At 32.4% G+C, this 23,566-nt stretch overlaps 1 protein-coding gene across 1 annotated transcript in view; it reads right to left on the reverse strand.

The window, feature by feature from the left end:
• Window positions 1-23,566, reverse strand: part of LOC106869541 (uncharacterized) — a 502,813-nt gene that overhangs the window by 83,161 nt on the left and 396,086 nt on the right. The window contains exons 310-324 of the mRNA XM_089360195.1: window positions 23,237-23,503; window positions 20,301-20,330; window positions 18,646-18,912; window positions 18,435-18,464; window positions 17,448-17,714; window positions 16,056-16,085; window positions 14,981-15,247; window positions 12,520-12,786; window positions 11,281-11,547; window positions 10,246-10,275; window positions 8,359-8,625; window positions 7,300-7,566; window positions 6,068-6,334; window positions 4,398-4,676; window positions 387-671 (exon numbers count right to left, since the gene is read on the reverse strand). Coding sequence (XP_089216321.1) covers window positions 387-671; window positions 4,398-4,676; window positions 6,068-6,334; window positions 7,300-7,566; window positions 8,359-8,625; window positions 10,246-10,275; window positions 11,281-11,547; window positions 12,520-12,786; window positions 14,981-15,247; window positions 16,056-16,085; window positions 17,448-17,714; window positions 18,435-18,464; window positions 18,646-18,912; window positions 20,301-20,330; window positions 23,237-23,503 — 3,087 coding nt within the window. The remainder of the gene's footprint in view (window positions 1-386; window positions 672-4,397; window positions 4,677-6,067; window positions 6,335-7,299; window positions 7,567-8,358; window positions 8,626-10,245; window positions 10,276-11,280; window positions 11,548-12,519; window positions 12,787-14,980; window positions 15,248-16,055; window positions 16,086-17,447; window positions 17,715-18,434; window positions 18,465-18,645; window positions 18,913-20,300; window positions 20,331-23,236; window positions 23,504-23,566) is intronic.

Here is a 23,566-nt window from a genome sequence, read left to right on the forward strand (position 1 = left end):
GTGTATCAAAGTAGTGTTTTATATTAGAAATAGGTATACAGCAATTCATCACAATGAAGCAATAGTTGAGAAACAGTATCAGTGTGACACTAGCTAACATAAACACAGTTTTGTAGATAACAAAAATGACAGAAGATATACACTTTGGTGTTATTTAGAAATGACACACCTGCCAGTGTCTGATTCTTCTAGAAGGTAGCTCTACAAGTTATAAATAAATAAAAATCCATTTCATACTTATAAATAATACAATATATCAGTTAGCCTGAAGATTTTCATGACAACTGTATGACAATATTGCTGGAAATTATTTTGATGAATATTTTACCTCAAAGAAGTATTATACCACAAAGAACCAACTACTTCTAATATACAAATAAGCATACCTTCCACAGACAATGTGGCTGATGTAGACACATCACCTGCCACACAAGCATATTCTCCCATATCTTCCAAAGTAACATTTTCAATAATCAGTTGGTGAACCATCTTATCAGTAACAATCTTCATGTGACTATTAGTTTTCATTCCTTTGCCATTTTTCTTCCATGTAACTTTCATGTTTTCTTTTGACAATTCACATTGTAAAACCACTTTTACATTTTCTTTCACTTTAATATTTGTTAATTTCTTTGTAAATTCGGGTTTTATTTCTGAATAAACATGAGCTACTATTAGCAAACATCACATAAACAAAAGAAGAGAAAGAGCAATATGACATACATAGAACATACAGGTGACTTACATGCAATAGTCATGTTACAATTTTGGCTAAGAAGGGAAACACACTAACATTAGAGCTAAAGAACACCACACAATGATATATAATCTAATGATGTTATCTGTCATAAGGTGATATACAAATAGCTACAATTTAATTCTTTATGACATGCATCATCATCATCATCATCATCATCATCATTTAATTTCCTTTTCTCCATGCTAGCATGGGACAGACAAGCCAACAGGTTGTGCTAATTTCTAATGTCTGTTTTGGCATGGTTTCTACAGCTGGATGCCCTTCCTAATGCAGGCACTTCACAGAGTGTACTGGGTGTTTTTTATATGCTACCAGCACTGGTAAAGTTACCAAGTGCCCAAAAGACATACTTCATGAAAGTATATATATATATATATATATATATATATATATATATATATATATATGTATATATATATATATATATACACACACAAACATGTATACATAATATATATATATATTATTTTGGTCTTTTTTTTTTCAGTCATTTGGCTGCAGCTATGTTGGAGCACCACCTTGAAAGGGTTTAGACAAACAAATCGACCTTAAGGCTTATTTTTTAAGCCTGGTACTTATTCTATCAAATCCTGGTGCCGAACTGCTAAGTTACAGAGGCATAAACACGCCAACACCAGTTGTCAAGCTGTGATGGGGAGGACAAATGCAGACACAAAGACACACACACACACACACACACACACACACATAGGACAAGCTTCTGTCAGTTTCCATCTACCAAATCCACTCACAAGGCTTTGGTCAGCCCGAGGCTTTAGTAGAAAACACTTACCCAAAGTGCCAGCAGTGGGACTGAACCCAGAACCATGTGGTTAGGAAGCATGCTTCTTATCACACACACACACACACACAAACACACATATATATATACAGAAATAAATTTTTAACTTCTCAAACGCGTGACAATGCTAATAAAATAGCGTGAACAGGATAAATTATCCATATATTGCAGAAAAATACATTACCAGCCAGCCATATATATATAATGGACCATGGCCTAGTTGTTAGGGTGTTGCATGCACAATAACAATGTCATGTGTTTGGGTTATGTGTTGTATACTTAAAAATAACACTTCATCTAACCTTGCTCTGCAATCATTACAAGCAATATCAATTTGTGAGAGGAGTTGAGCTCAAACATTTGATCACAATAAGCATACATGTATGTATGTATGTATGTATGTTATCAATCAGTTTCATTTCTGTATTTCTTGTCCATAGAGAAAGAGCCGGACTCTAACATAGATTCAAGGCTCCTTCATTGGAACTTTTATCAACATCATCTAGGTATTTGTGCATGTGTGTGTGTGTGCAGTATTTGGTGTTAGTGTATGCGCAGATTTGTATGTTTGTTTTATGGATATGTATGTATGTATGTCAGCAATGGTCTTCCTCGGTCACGAGTGGACGGCCATCATGTATGTATGTATGTATGTATGTATGTGGGTGTGTGTGTGTGTGCATGTGTGTATATGTACACACACACACACACATATATATGTATGTGTGTGTGTGTGTGTGTGATATCAGATACCTTATAACCAGTAATTTCTTATTAGTAAGCATGTGAGCTGGTGCAACTTGTGCATAGTTAGACTGTTAATGACAAAATCCGCAACTCCTAAAAGCTTTCTTGGTGAAGAGTGTGACATTTGGACAACCCTGCAGGATGAAGACTAAATCTCATCAAAGGGTAGATGAACTCAAGAGAGTTAATCATTATGAATTAGTGTATATAAATACATATATATCAAGATTTGTATATAAATGTAAATCCACATGGATTTAGAACACTCACACTTTAAACCTGCTGTTGGTTTCAGACACTATGTCATCCAAGTGCTTGTCTTTATAGAATTTGATGTACAGATGCATTTTGCACTTTCATTCCCACCTAACAAACAAGTTTCTTAGAGCCAAAGACAGATTACAGTCATATTATTGGAGTGATTGGTGGCAATCTCATATATATATGACAATTAAATATCACTCATTCTGTAAGTTCTACATGTGTGAGACCAGTGCAGGTGTACCAAAATCAGGGAATAGTTTTACTTTTAATTGTGAACAGGACTATTTTCTAATTTTATCTATTTTACAAAAAAAAAAGGTACTTGCACATACATGTTTATTTATATATGCATGCACGTATCTCAGTATGTAAAGGATTAATGCTCAACAGAATACTGACACATAGATATTACATACAAATGCACTTAAATATATACATATATAAAATATGTACATATATTTATGCCATACATAGAGAAATATGTAGACAGAGAGAGTGAGAGAAAGACAGACTAAAAACAATAGCAGGTTTCAATTGTGAATATTCTTCCACTGTGTAGATTTAAATTTATATACAAATGCTGGTGTACACACACACACACACACACACACACTATAAGACATTATAGCACATCTCTGGCCAGCAACATGTGGCATCTCAAGGATAAAGGCACGCCATATGCAATTAAATGGAGGTTCATTGAACAGCCCTTTATAAACAGGTGCAGGCGATGCAAGTTTCGCATACCATAGCAGGCAACGGTCCAAAAAGACTCACTACACCCAAGGACTCTTCTAAATTCTAGAGAAGAGGTCTTCAGACCTTGTCCTCATCTTAAACACTACCTACTGCAAGTGTGGGATTCCCTGTTCATTGATTAGAGCCATAAAAGATTTGCCAACTGGAACTGATCTAAAGGTGATAACCCCATCCCGCCTAAGGTTTGGACAATATATATTTTTGTTGTTTACAAAATTAACTGACCATAATGTCTTTTACTTCAATTTCAAAAGAAGTTATATACTTGTAGCCATTAAAGTCTGACAAACTGTCTATAAGGTTTGATGCTTCATAGATACAAAACCATTGGTCACTCTATGACTGGGCATATAATTAACTTCCTATACACACGCACACACGTGAAGGCACATGGCTTAGTGGTTCCAGTCCACTCAGCTAGTAAAAGTGAGTTGTAGCCTTGTTACATTGTGTCTCACTGGATTTCTCTGATAACAATGTTAAAGGTACATGTGTTTGTGGAGGCTCAACCACTTGCACATTGATTTCATGAGGGGACTGTTCCATTCAACTGGAATACTCATTGTCTTAACCAATAAAGTGCCAGCAACATATCATCATTATCATTTAACATCCGCTTTCCATGCAGGTATATATATATATATATATATATGCATTTTTAAAGTTCACTGCACATTTTAAAAATCAAATCTATGATACAACTTATGCAACAACATAAGCTTTGATAGATTTACATAAATATCAAAACAATGAAGCATTTCAGAAACAAGCATATTGCAAATATACCATGGTATATTCATAACTGACAAACAATATAGTTGTAGTATTGATGCCAAAATAAAGATAGTTATATGGAAAACAAAATAAGGAGCTGATATACACTCTGGCACCCCCATAGAATAACACACTGAGATGATTCAGACCCTCCCACACTAACCACTCAAGTATTTCTTTTTCTACATAATGATAAAATTGGTGGCAGTTGCTGTATCTTTAGTAAGAGTTAGTAAAATAAGTGACAAGGAATTTAAAATATATCCCTCCAAACTACTACTTCTAATATACAAACAAGCGTACCTTCCACAGACAATGTGGCTGATGTAGACACATCACCTGCCACACAAGAATATTCTCCTATATCTTCCAAAGTAACATTTTCAATAATCAATTGATGAACCTTCATATCAGCAACAATCTTCAAGTGACTATCACTTTTGATTTCTTTGCCATTCTTTTTCCATGTGACTTTAATGTTTTTCTTTGACAATTCACATAGCAAAACAACCTTTTCTTTCTCTTTCATTTTAATGTTTGCTAATTTCTTTGTAAATTCAGGTTTTATTTCTACAGAAAAACGTGCAAGTTTTACCAAACATCACATAGTGAGAAATGAGAGATAGGAAGAGAACAACATTATACACACAGAACAAAGGATCTTGTAGCTACATTCTACCATTAGAAGTACAATTATAATTGTAATTGTAGAATATTCACACACATGAATATTAATGATACAATGTACTATGCATTGATATTCAAGCAGAATTTAACTGTTAAGTATTATATCATAATTCATTCTTCTAAACATCCTACAGTTAACTTAGTTCAGGACATGATATATCTTTAAAGGGACATACAAATGATTTGTGAATATTAACATATAAATGTTTTTATTTAAAATATCACATTCTATAGAGTATACTGCAGTACTTGTAGTATTTTTTAAAGAAATTAAAGAATTTAAATTATGGAGAAGTACTTGCATAGCAAGTGACCTGATCTGAGATCGTGTACTGAAACAAAACCAATTGCAGCATGGAAGGTAATTATAAGCCATTTAAAAACATAAAAACAGTCAGATTCACTTCAACATTTAAATTTAATCTGTCAAAGTATTTTCGTCACTTTGAGACTGTGACCTGTTTACTGTCAAAACTCCATGCTTTGAACCTACCACAATTAATAAGTTTCTCTCAATAATTTGTCTACATTACAGAAATATTAGTGGAAATTATTTTTATACTTAATAACTTTGCTCAGAATTTTGTCAGTGAACAAGTTGTAGTCTCAAAGCAATGAAAATATTTTGAAAAATTAAATTTAAATGTTGAAGTGAATCTAATGGTTTTTGTGTGTTTTTAAATGGCTTATAAACACCTTCCACACTGCAAAGAATTTATAATTAACTAGAATTTACAGATGGGCATATTTTTCATCTGAAGAAAATTTAGCGATGGTTACAAATAGTGTGTAATATTTAGTTACCAGTCTTAATGCAAATTTTGTAAAGCAGTTTTACTGTTACTTTATTTTGTATACCAGTTTACATTGGTAAGCTAACAAATATATTAAAACAACACTTTATGAGTGAAGTCTATCAGAAACGGTAACACAAAACATTTATAGTTGATATTATTGACACATTGAAGCTGAGGCAAATGCATTCATGTGTATATGACAAACACATCAGTGCCATGAAGAAATGGCTCACCAGTATCCAGCTCTTCTAATGCAAGCAGTTTTACAGGGTATAAATAAATCTAAATCATCTTCCCATTTTACAGAAACTGCCAACCTAGCACAATTAATAAGTTTCTCTCAATAATTTCTCTACATTACAGAAATTTTAGTGGAAATTATTTTTATACTTAATAACCATTAATTATTCAAAGGACTAAAGTTCTAAGCATTTCTTTGCAATGAACTAACTACTACTAATATACAAACAAGCGTACCTTCCACAGATAATGTGGCTGATGTAGACACATCACCTGCTGCACAAGAATATTCTCCTATATCTTGCAATGTAACATTTTCAATAATTAATTGATGAACCTTTTTATCAGCAACAATCTTCAAGTGACTATCACTTTTGATTTCTGTACCATTCTTTTTCCACTTAACTTTTGTGTTTTCCTTTGATATTTCACACAGAAAGACAACTTTTTCCATTTCTTTCACTTTAATATTAGTTAATTTCTTTGTAAATTCAGGTTTTAGTTCTAAAGGAAAACAAGTTATAATTACTAAGCATCACAGAATCACAAGGGAAAAAGAGAGGGACAAAGAAAGAGAACAAACATGTTACATACAAAAGCACAAAAAGCATAAAGATATCAAACTATAAAGTGGCTACATATTCCATAGATAGGTTTACAAGTCAAATACATAAATATTAGAGATGCAACACACTTCCTAACAATATTCAAGCAACAATTATCTTCAAAATTTTGTTATATAAACTTAATTATCTGTACTGGAAATATCTCTGATGCAGAATGTTATATGTTGCAAAGAGATAGGCACATTGTTACAGATAGTTTTAATATTTAAGAAATATCAGCAAATGAATGTTTTCATATAGGATATCATTTACAACCAATTCTATACTGTATATAGCTGTACAGTTTGCATGCTGTAGATAATCTTTAATTATATATAAATTATAAATAACATGTGCATATATTTATCACTTTGTCATTTGAAGAAAACCTTGTAAAGGCTACAGACAGACATGTAATATTTAATTACCTAGTTTATTGTAAATATTGTGAAAGAAAGAAAAACAATACACTGTGTCTTCAATGTATATGCCATATTTCATTTGAAAGGCTAACAAATATGTAAAGCAATGTTTTCTTTATCAGACAAAACTATCACAAATGGAAGCACAGTATACTCATAGCTGACAAACAATATTGTCATATAGAAACCTAAGTAAACGAATTTATAACAACACTAGACATGTAAATTAGTGTCACAAAGGAATAACACATGCAGTAAAATTACCTGAAAATGTATATATAAATCTAGCATAATTTTAAAAAATTACCTCAGAAAAATCTTTTGCACACTTTGGAAATAATGGAGAAAACCATCTGATGAATAACATTTACTGATTCATGTGACAAAAAGTTCAAAACGTTTCCCCCCAAAACATCTGATTCTAATATACAAACAATCATACCTTCCACAGATAATGTGGCTGATGTAGACACATCACCTGCCACACAAGAATATTCTCCTATATCTTGCAAAGTAACGTTTTCAATTATCAGTTGATGAACCTTCATATCGGCAACAATCTTCAAGTGATTATCACTTTTGATTTCTTTGCCATTCTTTTTCCATGTGACTTTAATGTTTTCCTTCGACAATTCACACAGTAAAACAGCCTTTTCTTTCTCTTTCACTTTAATATTTTCTAATTTCTTTGTAAATTCAGGTTTTATTTCTAAGAAAAGACAAGCAACAATTACCAGATACAACATGGAGATGAAAGAGAAAGAGAGAGAGACAGACAGACAGACAGAACATGCAAAATATTTTGAGGCATAAAGCAGCTGTTTACAAAATTAGTTTTACAACTCAAACATGAATATAACAGACACAACACACTATACAATGACAATCAAGAAGTAATTATTTTCTTAATTTGTATCATACTTCCCAATATTTTATAGTCTACAGTTAACATGATATAGGATGCAATATGCAGAATGAAACATATTGAGTCATGTGTTTCTTTAATATTCAGGAAATATCACCAAGTTTCATATAGAATCATTTAGAATAAATTTCATAGAATATATTACCATATACTTAATATTTCATGAAGAAATTAAAGCACTTGATAACTAAAGAACATATAAGCACACATTCATAAAAGTCTGAATGGCTACAAAAAAAAAAATGCAGTAACTAATTACCAACAATATTGTAAATATTTTAAAATGAAAATTTATGTTACTGTTTTTTCCGTGTGTATACCAGAATTACAACACTAGGCTAAGTGTATCAAAGCAATGCACTTAACAATGAAAGCCAATCAGATACATTTATGGTTGAAACACAATAGTTATCACATTGCAGCCATATCTAACAAATTTTCTCAATTTCATATACACATCGCCGAAATATATTTGAAAATTAGGTTTATTAATAGTAAACGTTATTCACGTTCATGACAAAACAATTCAAAACACTTCTCCCCAAATAATTACTTCTAATATACAAATAAGCATACCTTCCACAGATAATGTGGCTGATGTAGACACATCACCTGCTACACAAGAATATTCTCCTATATCTTGTAAATTAGCATTATCGATAATCAGTTGGTGAACCTTCTTATCGACAACAATCTTCAAATGATTATCACTTTTGATTTCTTTGCCATTCTTTTTCCATGTAACTTTAATGTCTTCCTTTGACAATTCACATATTAAAACAGCCTTTTCTTTCTCTTTCACTTTAATGTTTTTTAATTTCTTTGTGAATTCAGGTTTTAATTCTAGATGGAAAACAAGCAAGTTACCAAGCATCACGTGGTCACAAGGGAGAAAGGGAAAGAGAGAGACAGAGAGAGTAACAAAAAGCAATATGACTAACAAAGAATATACAAAAAGTTTTGAAGCAGAAAATAGCTATGTACGTGGTCTGATCAATAAGTATCAGGACTGTCGCCACAGTAACGAAACTAAAGCACACATAGTAAAGCCACTTGAACTCTGCTGTGCATGCGCACTAAGTATTAACGTTGTAGCTCACTTCCACTGCTTACAGCAGTGCTTCGAAGAAAGGTGTGTAGCGTGTGATCGTCGCATTGACCATGACAGAGGAAGTTGAGCAGAGAATCTGCATCAAATTTTGCCAAAAGTTGGCGATACTTGCTCAGAGGCTTACGCAAAGTTTACAAAAAGTTTTCATCGTTCTCGACACAATCAAAGAGATCTTGTGCAAGTGAAACACGAGTGTCTTTTTGGTCAGCAGAAAAGAAGTTTTTGCACAAACTTGGCAGACCAGCATCTCATACCCAAATCTTCAGTGATAATGGACTGAAATTGAACCGAACTAATCTGCACATCCTCTGATAGCTCACGGATGGTGATTCAACTATTTCCCTTCACAGTTGCACACACATCCGCGATGATTTTTTCAGTTCTGCTGGTTGGGGGTCTCCCAGAACGACCGTCAATATCGACATTTTTCGGCCATTATGGAAACGTCTGAACCACTGTACACGTGTGTGCGGCTCATACACTACTCCTCATACACTTTATGCAATTTTGCATAGGCCTGTGAGCAGGTATCTCCATGACAACTTTCTCTACCGTAGTCAATGCGACGATCACACGCTATACACTTTCCTTCCAAGCACTACTATAAGCAACGATAGTGAGATAGAACGTTAAAACTTAGTGCACATGCACAGCAGAGTTCAAGGTTAATCTGTGGAAAGCAGATTTACTCTCCATGCTTTAGTTTCGTTAGTATGGCAACAGTCCGGATACTTATTGATCAGACCTCGTATTCAACAATTAAGTTTACAAGTCAAGCACATAGATATTAGCATATAATACACAACACATCGATATTCAAGCAGCAGTTTTCTTCTATATTCTATATTATAATTTATATTATCTGTATTAAAAGTTTTAAAACATTCTACTTTTAACTCGATGGGTTGAATGTTATAACTTGTAAATCATCAACTTACACATAGTTACAGATAACGTCAATATTTAGGAAATAGTAATACATATAGAATATCATTTGGAATAAATTCTGTACAATAACGTAACCCGATGAAAGCCTAGTAATGGCTACAAAAAGATAAGTAATAGTTAATAAACTACCTTATTGTTAATACTATAAACCAAAAGAAAAAGAAAAAAATGTTAATATTCCTGAATGTTCATACTGAAATACATTTGATAGGCTAACAAGTGTATCAAAGCAATCTTCTTATCAGTGAAAGTCTATCACAATGAGAACGCGATACATTCATAGCTGACATAGTTGACAAGAAATATTGTTGCTACATTGAGGCCAAAGCAAACGAATTTGTGTGGTTAACAATATAACGACACGAGACAAATACATTGGCACCTTGAAGAAATGACACACTCACCAGTGTCAGGCTCTCCTACAGCAGGTATTTCTGCAGGGTATAAATAAATATGAATCACCTTTACATGTATAATATAGAAATTATTAATTATCACAACTTACAAGTTTTCCCCATGAATTCTTAGTTACGTTAACAATATATTACTTGAAATTATTGCAGCAGAGATTCGAACCTCAACCGCTGCACCACTAGTGGCCTACACAGTTTCATGTGATTGATTTATAAACTGACCATTCAGTATGAAGCTGTGACGTGATATGTCTTGCTTAGATGTTCTAGAATTTACCCACTTGTCGATCTATATAAACCGACTGGCGCCTAATTCACCAGGCAGAATGTTGACGGCAGCCTGCTGATTCACACGCCTCACCTCTTGCCAAGCAGAAAACTTCCGGCATTTGAACAGACAGCTTCGGACTTTCGTTCAGATGGCTAGTTACTCGAACAGACCGATTCTGAACATTCACACGATATTCCATAAGTAGCTTCTACGGCTACGTGCAATTTTTCTCTCATCCCAGTCGGCAATTACTAATATTTTTCATTGTAAATAGCCAGCATCACGTGTATTATGTCCGGCAATAAATATTAAAGTTAAAGGTCATGAGTTTGCTTTAGTGTAGAATATCTATACACAGCTTCCCCTTACCCCCACACAAAGAAAAGTCCAGCAACGATACGATCTCCGTGAAACAAGCAACCAAATCACGATTTTATCATATTGATTTGCTAATAATAATAATCCTTTCTACGAAAGGCGCATGGCCTGAAATTTTCGGAGACTGGGTTAATTGATTATATCCTCTTCAGTGCTTGATTGGTACATATTTCATCGACACTAGAAGAATGAAAGACAATTTTGACCTCGGCAGAATTTGAACTCAGAACATAAAGACGGACTAAATGTCGCTAAGCATATCGTCCGGCGTGCTAACGATTTTGCCAGCTCGCCATCTTGCAAATAATAATAAGTGCCAATAGAAATTCAATATATTTACCGAAAAACAACTAATTTTAATATGCAAGCAACCATACCTTCCACAGATAATGTGGCTGATGTAGACACATCACCTGCCACACAGGAATATTCTCCTGTATCTTCCAAAGTAACATTCTCAATAATCAGTTGATGAACCTTCATATCGGCAACAATTTTCAAGTGACTATCACTTCTGATTTCTTTGCCATTCTTTTTCCAAATGACTTTTGTGTTTTCCTTTGACAATTCACATAGTAAAACAGCCTTCTCTTTCTCTTTCACTTTAATATTTACTAATTTCTTTGTAAATTCAGGTTTTATTTCTAGGGGAAAAGGAGCAACAGTTATCATGCATCACGTGATCAAGTGGGAGAGAGGGAAACACAGAAAAAAGAAAACACAAATACATCTATACGTATATCTATATCTCTCTCTATATATATGTAGCTACATATTCTAGAACTTGGTTTACAAGTCAAACACATGAATACTAGTCATACACTACACATTTTATGTTATATTTCATATAATTTTTAGTGAGTGTTTCCAAACATTCCACAGTTAACTCGATGCAGGATGCCATAGGTTTTGAAAGTGCTACACCCACAGAAACAGATAACGTTAATATTTAGGAAATATGGATGTATTTATATAGAATATCGATTAGAATAGATTCTCTACAATAAATAACTTTATGTATAATTAGCATGGACATATTCGCCAATGTAACCTGGAGCAAACCTAGTAATGGCTACCAAAAGATATATAATATTCAATCAAATATTCGGAATATTGTAAAAGAAAAACAACAAAAGGGAAATAAAACTTTGAAGGTATGAAACAAATTACATTTTAAAAGCTAGCAAGTGAGTTCAAAGGAATGCTCTTAAAAGCGAAAGTCTATCCCGATTTGTAACGCAATGCATTCATAGTTGTCAAGCAATATTGCTGTAATATTGAAATGTAAGCAAACAAATTGGCATGGTTTATAATATGACATTACCAGACAAATACATTGGCGCCATAAAAAGTGACACATTCACTAGTGTCAGGCTCTCCCACAGCAGGCAGTTCTGCAGGGTACAAATATATTTAAATTACCTTCACATGTATGATAAGTAATATATTGTCAATCTAGCACAAATAACTAGTTTCATTTTCTCAAGAATTTCTCTTAACTTGTGGAATATTGCTGAAAATTATTCTATTGGGTAGTAAAAGGTCCCAATGGATATGGCAAAATATTTAAAACATTTCTCTGCAAAGAACTAATTCGAATATGCAAACAAGCATACCTTCCACAGATAATGTTGCTGATGTAGACACATCACCTGTCGCACAAGAATATTTTCCTATATCTTCCAATGTAACATTTTCAATAATCACTCGGTGAACCTTCATATCGGCAACAATCTTCAAGTGACTATCACTTTTGATTTCTTTGCCATTCTTTTTCCATGTGACTTTTGTATTTTCCTTCGACAATTCACATAGTAAAACAGCCTTTTCTTTTTCTTTCACGTTAACATTTGCTAATTTCTTTGTGAATTTAGGTTTTATTTCTAAGGAAAGACGAGCAACAATTACCAAGCATCACATGGTCACAAGGGAGATAAAGACAGAGGTAAAGATTGTGAGAAAATGACAGAGGGAGAGAGAGAAAGAGAGAGAGAGAGAGAGAGAGAGAAAGAGAGAGAGAGAGAGAGAGAGAGAGAGAGAGAGAGAGAGAGAGAGAGAGAGAAAGAGAGAAAAGCAAAACAGATTAATATGGTATAAAAAGAACATGCAAAGGATTTGGAACAAAAAATTAGCAACATATTCGACAAGTGAAATACAAATATTGATATAACACAATATTCAAGCAGGAACTATCTTCTATTTTTTTGCATTATATTTCGTATCAAATACATTAAAAAATTCTAAACATCTTAATATTAACTCGATGCAGGATACAAATGTTATGAGTTACACATATTGTTAACAGTAGCTTTAATGTTTAGGAAATATTCTAAAAGGATAATCTTGTAAAATAAATACAGTAAAATAAATTGCTGTACAACTAATATTTTGTAAAGAAACTAAACTCTTCGATGTTAACTACAAATAACAGACGCACATGGAACTTCAAGAAAATCTTGCAATGACTATAAACAGATATGTATTATATTATTAAGTAACTTATGGGAGATATTAACATCAAACAGCAGTGTTACTATGTCTTCAATATGTATGCTGAATTAAACTTGATAAAGTAACAAGTCTATCACAACATTACTTTTATCAATGAGACGCAATCAGAGATGGTAGCGTAATAAATATATAGTTGACAATATATATTAGTCATATAGTGAACAACGTATAGTCGAATAGTTAATAATATATAATCATATAGATATTATTTCGTAAACAAGTCTAAATATTTGGCTGCATGCGCATATACTTTCAATGCGTTATAGAAAAATAAACAGTGGACTTTCAGAATAACTGTCATGAATCAAATGGGATTTCTTGTTATTTTTTTCTGGATTTTATAAATATTTTATACTATCTTATACTACAAAGCAATTGTAAATCGCTTTTGCGAAAGTCATTCAAAATCCACGTTTGTCAAATGTCTCAGCCATCTTCCCCACTACCGCCATTAATCGTGTCTGCGCTATAGCTGCCACAATTAAAATGAATTGTTTTTGCGTGATCATTATTTTCTGTCATGTTATAGTATTAGACATTCTGAAACACTTGTGATTCACATTAAAAAAATTCTTAATCCCTCCTTTCCCATCATCGTACCTTTCATGATTAAAATGAATATATTTTGTTGGTTTTTTTTCTTTACATGTGTGCCATTTTATAAAGAACAAATACCCGTTTTCTATACGGCACAAAACGTAAAGAAACTACATTTAATACGTGTATATTTCTTCACCTCCAGGTTACTTCAGTTTTCACGCTTTTGCCACACTGTAAAAAAATTATTTTAATTGCAAAGGGTATGATGAAAGGGGAGGAGATGTGGGGGTTAAGATTATCCTTTTTGTCGAAAAGAGAATTATAAGTGCTTCAAAATGTGGAATACAGTAAAATTATGAAAAATAACAGAAATAAAATAATCATCTTAATCGTGACTGCTATTGTGAAAGAAGCATGATTTACAAAACAGATTTTAAAAAGAATTTTTTTTTTTTAATGATTTATATTTCTTTTGCAGTGTAGGATACTATGGAATGTCAAAAATCCCAAAATAACATATAAAAAAAATTGATGCTTTCGTGACAGTTATTCGGAAAGTCGGCCCAACGAACATTTTCATAACAACAAACAGATATTTAATTGCCTAGCTTATTGTCAATATTGATATCGAACGGAAAACAACGTAATTGTTCCTACGTCGAATGACAAGTGCCTCAAATTAATGCTCTTATCAGCGAAAGCCATAAAAAATCATAGCACAGTATATTCCATAGCCGACAAACAATACTGTTGTCACATTGAAGACTAAGCAAACAAATTCGTGGGTTAACAAAACAACAGCAACTCCTACAGTAGGCATTCCTGCAGAGCATAAATAAATCTGAACCATCTCTACAGCATAAATGATACAAAAGTGTAACAAATTTCACTCCTTCAAATAGTCTCTAACTTATGAAATTTTGGCTGGAAATTTGATCTCTAATTAGAAGCAGATACATACACGAAAAAAATTCAAAACATTTCTTTGCAATAAACTGATTGCTTCTAATAAATAAACAAGCGTACCTTCTACAGACAATGTGGCTGATGTAGACACATCACCTGCCACACAAGAATATTCTCCTATATCTTCCAAAGTGACATTTTCTATAATCAATTGATGAACCTTCATATCGGCAACAATCTTCAAGTGATTATCACTTTTGATTTCTTTGCCATTCTTTTTCCATGTGACTTTTGTGTTTTCCTTTGACAATTCACATATTAAAACAGCCTTTTCTTTTTCTTTCACTTTAATATTTGTTAGTTTCTTTGTAAATTCGGGTTTTAATTCTAAGGGAAAAACGAGTAGCAATTACTAAACATCACAAGAGAGAGAGAGAGAGAGAGAGAGAGAGAGAGAGAGAGAGAGTAGGGAAGAGAGAAAAGAAGAAAAAAGAGTACAAGGGAGAGCGCAATAAAATATATAAATAAACATATAAAGCAGAAAATAGTTGCATATTGTACAATTAAGTTTACAGATTAAACATGGATATTAGCATATAATACATAACACATCGATATTCAAGCGGTAGTTTTCTATATTCTGTATTATAATTCACATTATTTATATTAAAAGCTTTTAAACATTTTACTGTTAACTCGATGGGTTGAATGCTATGAGCTGTAAATCATCAACTTACATACAGTTGTAGTTAGCGTTAATATTTAGGAAATAGTAATAAACAGAGGCTTCCATATAGAATATGATTTGGAGTAAATTCTGTACAATAACTAGCCGTACAGTCAACATAGCCATGTTCTGAGACGTGACCCAATGAAAGCCTAGTAATGGCTATAAAAAAGGACGGATAATATTTAATAAAATAGCTTATTGTTAATACTGTAAAATAAATCAAAAAAATGTTAATATTCTTGAATGTTTATACGGAAATACATTTGATAGGCTAACAAGTGTATCAAAGTAATGTTCTTATCAGTGAAAAATCTATCATAATTGTTAACGCAATACATTCATAGCTGACATTGTTGACAAAAAATAATGTTGCCACATTGAGGCCAAAGCAAACGAGTTCGTGTGCTTAACAGTATAACGATACGAAACAAACACATTGGCGTTTTGAAGAAATGACACACTCACCAGTGTCAGGCTCTCCTACAACAGGGATTTCTGCAGGATACAAATAGATTTGAGTCACCTTCACATGTATAGTATAGAAATTATTAATCTGGCACAACTTAAAAGTTTTCCTCATGAATTCTTAGCTACGTTAGTGATACATTGCTGCAAATTTTCATTATGATTTGTAAATGTTTATAATAATAAATGCTAATAAAATTTCACCATATTTCCAGAAAGGCAACCGTTTCTAATATACAATCAAGTGTGCCTTACACGTACAATGTGGCTGATGTAGACACATCGCTTGTCGTATATTCTCGTAGATCTTACAAAGTAACTCATTGAATAATGACTTAGTGACCCTTCATATAGGTAGCAATCTGCAAGTGATAATCACTTCTGATTACTTTACTATTCTTTTTCTATGACATTTGTGTTTTTCGTTGACAAATCAGATATCAAAATATCTTTCTCATTCTCTTTCACTTTAAAACTAGTTAGTTTCTTTGTTGCACTTTCGGGTTCCGTTTCCAACAGAAAAAGTGCAACAACAATAATCAGGCATTGCGCGGCCAAAAGAGAGAGAGAGAGAAGAAAAAGGAATGTGCAATACGACTAACCAAGAAACATAAGATAGCTATAAGTTGAACAAAGGGTTTCTAAGTGAAACGCATAAATATTATCTATACAACACACCTCATAAGGATATTCAAGCAACAGTTATCTTCTGTAGTTTGTATTGTAATTCATATTATATATATCGAACAAATACTTAAACATTCACCGGTTTACTCGATGGAGAATGTTAAGGTTATATGTTGTGCACGTAATTAAAGATAGATGTAATTATTTTGGAAATATTCACGCAGAATAAACTTACAGAATAAATTCAATACAATATACAACGGTACACTTAACATTTCGTGCAGAAACTAAACTATTCCATATCAATCACAAATAACGCATGCATATATTTTAATTCCAAGAAAATTTTGTAATTTTTATAATTCTTATGCAACACTTAATTAACTAGCTTATTTCAGATATTAATATCAAACGACAAAATTAATTTTTCTTCAATGTGTATACTAAATTTCACTTACAATACCTCACGAAACAAACACATTGGAACCATAAAGAAATGACACATTTATCAGTGTCAGTCTGTACTACAGCCGGCAGTTCATAGGGTACAAAGAAATTTAAATCATCTACTGAGGTATAAATAATATACATATTGTCAATCTAGTTTTATCCTCACCGCCCACAAAAAAATTAATTATTCTTTAATTTATGGAAATATAGCTGGAAATAATCTTTCTGATTAACAACCCTACTCATGTACATCATGACAAAAGTTTAACACATTTCCCTCCAAACAACTACTTCTAATAATACAAACAAGCATACCTTCCACAGATAATGTGGCTGATGTAGACACATCACCTGTTGCACAAGAATATTCTCCTATATCTTCCAAAGTAACACTTTCAATAATTAGTTGGTGAACCTTCATTTCAGCAACAATCTTCAAGTGATTATCACTTTTTATTTCTTTGCCATTCTTTTTCCATGTAACTTTTATGTTTTCCTTTGACAATTCACATATTAAAACAGCCTTTTCTTTTTCTTTCATGTTAATATTTGTTAATTTCTTTGTAAATTCAGGTCTTATTTCTACAGAAAAGCGATCAACAATACCGGACATCACATAGACAGGAAAAAAAGAAAGAGTGAGAAAGAAAATGACACAAAGTCAGAGCAGAGAGATGAACATGTTATACAAACAACGTTGAATGGATTTCAAAGCATAAAGAAGCTACATATATTACAAATAAGGTTAACAAGTCAAGCACATATGCACTAAAATACAAAACACTACACAACGATATTGAACCAGCATTATTCTTCTAAAATTGTATTACAGTTCATATCATCTGCTCGTAAATTACAAAAAATCGTTGATATATACAATTATTGATAGCTTGAGATAATAATACTTGGATATTCTGATAAAATAATAACATTTAGAATACACACTATGCAATATATAACCGTTCATTTAACATTTCTGAAGCTAAATTTTAAGCTAAACTATTTTATATGAAGTAAAAATTACACGTGCAATTATTGTTCATTTTAATTTGACAAAGATTTTGTAATATTTAGGTTTTGAAATCAGACGAAAACAATGTAACTGTTTCTTCAATGTATAACATTTGATAGGTTAACAAATTTATCAAAGAAATATTCTACTCAATAAAATCCTATCAGAAATCATTCATATTTGAAAAACGATATTGTTGACACATTGAAGCCAAAGCAAACATCTTCGCATTGTTAACAATATAACGGCACTAGGCAAACACACTGGCGCCATATAATAATGACACTCACCAGTGTCAGGCTCTCCCACAACAGGAACTTCTGCAGGGTATAAATAAATTTGAGTCACCATCACATGTACACATAAGAAATAATCAATCTAGCAAATTAACATGTTCCATTCTCAACAAGAATTACAGAAGTCATCTCTCGGATTAGTAACTATCACATATGTAAATTATTTCCTAAAAAAGATTTATTTCTAATATTCAAACAAGCATACCTTCTACAGACAATGTGGCTGATGTAGACACATCACCTGCCACACAAGAATATTCTCCTATATCTTCCAAAGTAACATTTTCAATAATTAGTTGGTGAACCTTCATATCAGCAACAATCTTCAAGTGACTATCGCTTTTGATTTCTTTGCCGTTCTTTTTCCAAGTGACTTTTGTGTTTTCTTTTGATATTTCACACAGAAAGACAACTTTTTCCTTTTCTTTCACGTTAATATTTGTTAATTTCTTTGTAAATTCAGGTTTTATTTCTAAGTAAAAACGAGTGACAGTTACAAAACATGACAAGGTCAGGTGAGAGAAAAATAAATAAAGAAAAAGAGAGAGAAACATGATATACAAAAAACATTCAAGCATTTCGAGCGAAGCATAAAGTAGCTACATATTTCACAAATGAATTTACAAGTCAAGCAAGTAAATATTTGAAATACATTACATTACATAACAATATTCAAACGATAAATATCTTCTATATTTGTATTTAAATTCTACGGTTAACTTGATGTAGGATACAATTTCTTGTAAAGTGATATACACATAGTCACGGTTATCTTTAATATTTAGAAAATATCAACATATGGCTGTTTTTCATATAGAATATAATTTTATAGGTTTTATCACAGTACACTTAACATTTCATACACAAATTTAAGTATTCGATATTCGCAAAATATATACATTCATACTTGGCTACAAACAGGTATGAAGCATCTAATTACCTAGCTTATTTTCAATATTTTAAAATGAAAATCAATGATACTGATCCTTTACTATGTATGTCGAGTTACATCAAAAAGCTAGCGAGTGTATCGAAGCAATGAATACACTTATCAGTGAAATTTTATCCGAAATGCTAATGCATTATTTTCAAAGTTGACAAGAGATATTGGTGTAACATTGACACCAAATCTAAGAAATTCAAATGCATAACATTAAAGCGACACCTGACATGCACACTGGCGTCAGCAGGTAGTTTTATAGAGTGCAAAGAAATTTTAGTTGCCTTTAAGCATATGAACATTAGTGATACAGCGCAGTATAGATTGATATTAATGTAGAAATTAGTTTCTATATTTTCTACTATAATTCATATTATCTATAATAGATATTTCTAAAGATGCTGCGGGTAGCGCAATGCTAGATGCTATAAAGTATGAAGCACGTAGATATGGACGGCTTTAATATTTAAGAAATATTAACAAACAAATGTTTTCATAATCAATTTCATTTAGAATATATTTTATAAAATATATAACAGTACAGTTGACATTTCTTAATTTAATATTTGATATCAATTAAATACACACATACACATGTACTTCATTGTAATATGATAGAAGCGTAGTAATGGCTACAAAAAAGATGCAATATGTATTTATCTAGTCTAATTTAAAAATTGTAACACGAAAACAAATTACATTTTCTACAAATAGTTTACCGACTTACATTTGATTGACTAACAACTGTGCCAAAAGATTGTTCTACTTGTGAAAGTCGATCACAAATGATAATGCAATACATTCATAAATGACAAAAAATATTGTTGCCACATTGAGGCCAAAGCAAACGAATTCGTATGATTAACAATATAACGACACTAGACAATCACATTGGCGCCTTAAAGAAATGACACACTCACCAGTGTCAGGCTCTCCTACAGCAGGGATTTCTGCAGGGTATAAATAAATTTGAGTCATTTTTACTTGTATAATATAGAATTCGTCAATCTAGCACAACTTCCAAGTTTTTCCTCATTAATTTCTTACACATATTATCGATATATTGCTGGAAATATGAGTTGTAAATGTTTATAAGTCGCATAACAAAAAGATTCAACATATTTCCTGGGAATGAACTATCTATTTTTAATATAGAAACAAGTATCGCTGATGTAGAAACATCATCAACCACACAAGAAAATTCCCATTGCAAGGTAACAGTTTGAATATTCAGTTGGATGAACCTTCATATCGGCTACAAACTAAAAGTGACTCTCGGGATTTCTTTGTCATTCTTTTCCATGCAACTTTTATACTTTCCTTTGACAATATACATAGTAAAATATTTTCATTCTCTTTCACATGTATTTGCTAATTTCTTTGTAATTATTTGTTAATTTCTTTGTAATTTCAGGTTTTATTTCCAAAGGAAAATGAGTAACAATTACCAAGTATCACGTGGTCAAAAGAGTGAGAGAGAGAGAGAGAGAGAGAGAGAGAGAGAGAGAGAAAGAAAGTGAGTGAGAGTGAGGAAGAGAGAGAAAGTGAGTGAGTCAGTCAGTCAGTCAGTAAGGAAATGAGAGAGAGAGAAGGAGAGGCGACGTAGTGGAACTTGAAAAAGAATATAGAATCGATTTTGAAACAAATTACGCGAGCACGTAGACATCTCTAATGCTCACACTATACAACGATAATCAAGCATCAAATATCTTACAAAATTGTGAATTTAAAAACATTCTACTGTAAACTCGATACAGGATGGTAAAGAGGTATACACAGTTACAGGAAGCTTTAATATTTAGGAAATAGCAACGCATCTACGTCTTCATTTAGCAACACACCCATGTCTTCATTTAGAATATGATTTAGAAGAGATTTAAACAATATATTGCAATAAAGTTAACAACTGAAGATTTCGAAATTATGTAGAGTATACCTATACTCATATATTTTGATGTTACCTGAAGGAAAATCTAACAGCATCACGAAACTGAATAGTAATATTTAAATACCTATCATAGTTTAAATATTGAAATGAAAGTAAAATGTTTGTTTCATCAATGTTTACGCATCAATTCTTGATAGCCTGATAAATCGTTTTTTTTTTTTATCGTTAGTGAAAACATATAATAAATAGAAGTCCAGTACAGTCTTACTTTAGAAACTGTCATTGCCACATGGAAACAACACCAAACTAAAGAATCCAGGCATACAATTTTTCGGCATTCAGCAATGACACAAACACCAGTGTCCTGCTCGCCTACAGCCATGATTCTGCATAATATTAATAAAAATCACTCATCTTGCCGAACCGCTAAGTTACGGGGACGTAAACACATCAGCATCGGTTGTCAAGCGATGTTGGGGGAGGGGGACAAACACAGACACACAGACACACAAACACACACACACACACACATACATATATATATACATATACATGACGGGCTTCTTTCAGTTTCCGTCTACCAAATCCACTCACAAAGCTTTGGTCGGCCCGAGGCTATAGTAGAAGACACTAGCTCTTCAAGGGTTATTTCCACTATACAAACAAGAATGCCTTTTACAGACAATGAGGCTGATGTGGAAACATTTCCTGCCACACAAGAGTATTTTCCTATATCTTGCAGAGTGACATTTTTCATATCAATTGGTGAACCTTTATATCGGTCACAAACTTCAAGTCACTATCATTTTAGATTGATTTTGTTTATTTGCCATTTTCCCCCATGAAACTTGTTCGTTCCTTCGACAGTTCACACTACAAAAGTTTTTCCTCTTCTTTCACTTTTATATTAATTTGTTTCTTTGTAAATTCAGGTTTTGTTTCGAAGAAAAAAAGAGCAACAGGTTCCAAATATCACATGGAGTGAGAGAGAGAGAGAGAGAGAGAGAGAGAGAGAGAGAGAGAGAGAGAGAGAAGAGAGAGAGAGAGAGAGAGAGAGAGAGAGAGAGAGAAAGAGAGATAAAAAACATACGATGATCTCGGAATATAAAGTATACATTCCGCAATTAGGTCTACAATCACACAAACCTATTCCAATTACACCACACTATACAATGAGGTTCAAACAGCAATGATATAAAATTTGCATTCTAATCTATGCTATTTGAGTCGGAAAATTCTAAACTGCTACTTCGATGCAGGATTCTATGTGGTGTAAGAAAGTTACACAATTGATTTGATATTTCATGGAATAATAATACATGGATGTTTTCATATAAAAGATAATTTAGTATAGATTCTATAACGTACACCGCCGTATATCTAAACCGTAAGCAAAACTAGAAAAATTTAAGATGAACTACAGTGCATACATATAAATATTGTTCATTGTAGTCTGAAGAAAATCTAATAAAGGCTCCAAATTGATATGTACTCAGCACATTTAAAATTTTGAAACCAAATGCAAAAAAATATGAATGTTTCTTCAATGTGTACACGCATTTACTCGATAGGCTGACAAAGCTCTGTTTCTTATCAATGAAAGCTTACTACAAATGAAAGCCTAGGCTATTCCTTGTTGACAAACAATATTGTTGTAACATGGAAGTAAAATCAAATAACTGTTGATAAATATATATCGACATCAGACACATATTTTTGCCATGAGATAATGATACACACTGGCGTCGGGCCCTATTACAGCCTGTTGTTCAGCAGGATATAAACAACCCCTATTCTTGTTATTAATTAATAATGTACATATTATGAAAGTACTACAATATAAGTTTCCATTAGACATTTCTTCATTAGATCACAAACTGAATAATTAGTAGCAGTTAGTAAGATACGTGACAACCAATTCAAAACATTACTCAAAAAAGATCTACTTCTAATTACAAACAAGCGTACCTTCCACAGATATCGTGGCTGATGTAGACACATCACCTGTCACACAAGAATATTCTCCTATATCTTGCAAAGTAACGTTTTCAATTATCAGTTGGTGAACTTTCATATCGGCAACAATCTTCAAGTGATCATCACTTTGAATTTCTTTGCCATTCTTTTTCCATGTGACTTTAATGTTTTCCTTCGACAATTCACATATTAAAACAGCCTTTTCTTTTTCTTTCACTTTAATATTTTCTAATTTCTTTGTAAATTCAGGTTTTATTTCTAAGGAAAAAATACAAGCAAGTTTTTACCAAACATAACATGAGACGAAACAGTATAACATAA

This window comes from Octopus bimaculoides, chromosome 1 (genome assembly GCF_046866305.1).
Source record: "Octopus bimaculoides isolate indiv1 chromosome 1, ASM4686630v1, whole genome shotgun sequence".
NCBI classification, from domain to species: domain Eukaryota; kingdom Metazoa; phylum Mollusca; class Cephalopoda; order Octopoda; family Octopodidae; genus Octopus; species Octopus bimaculoides.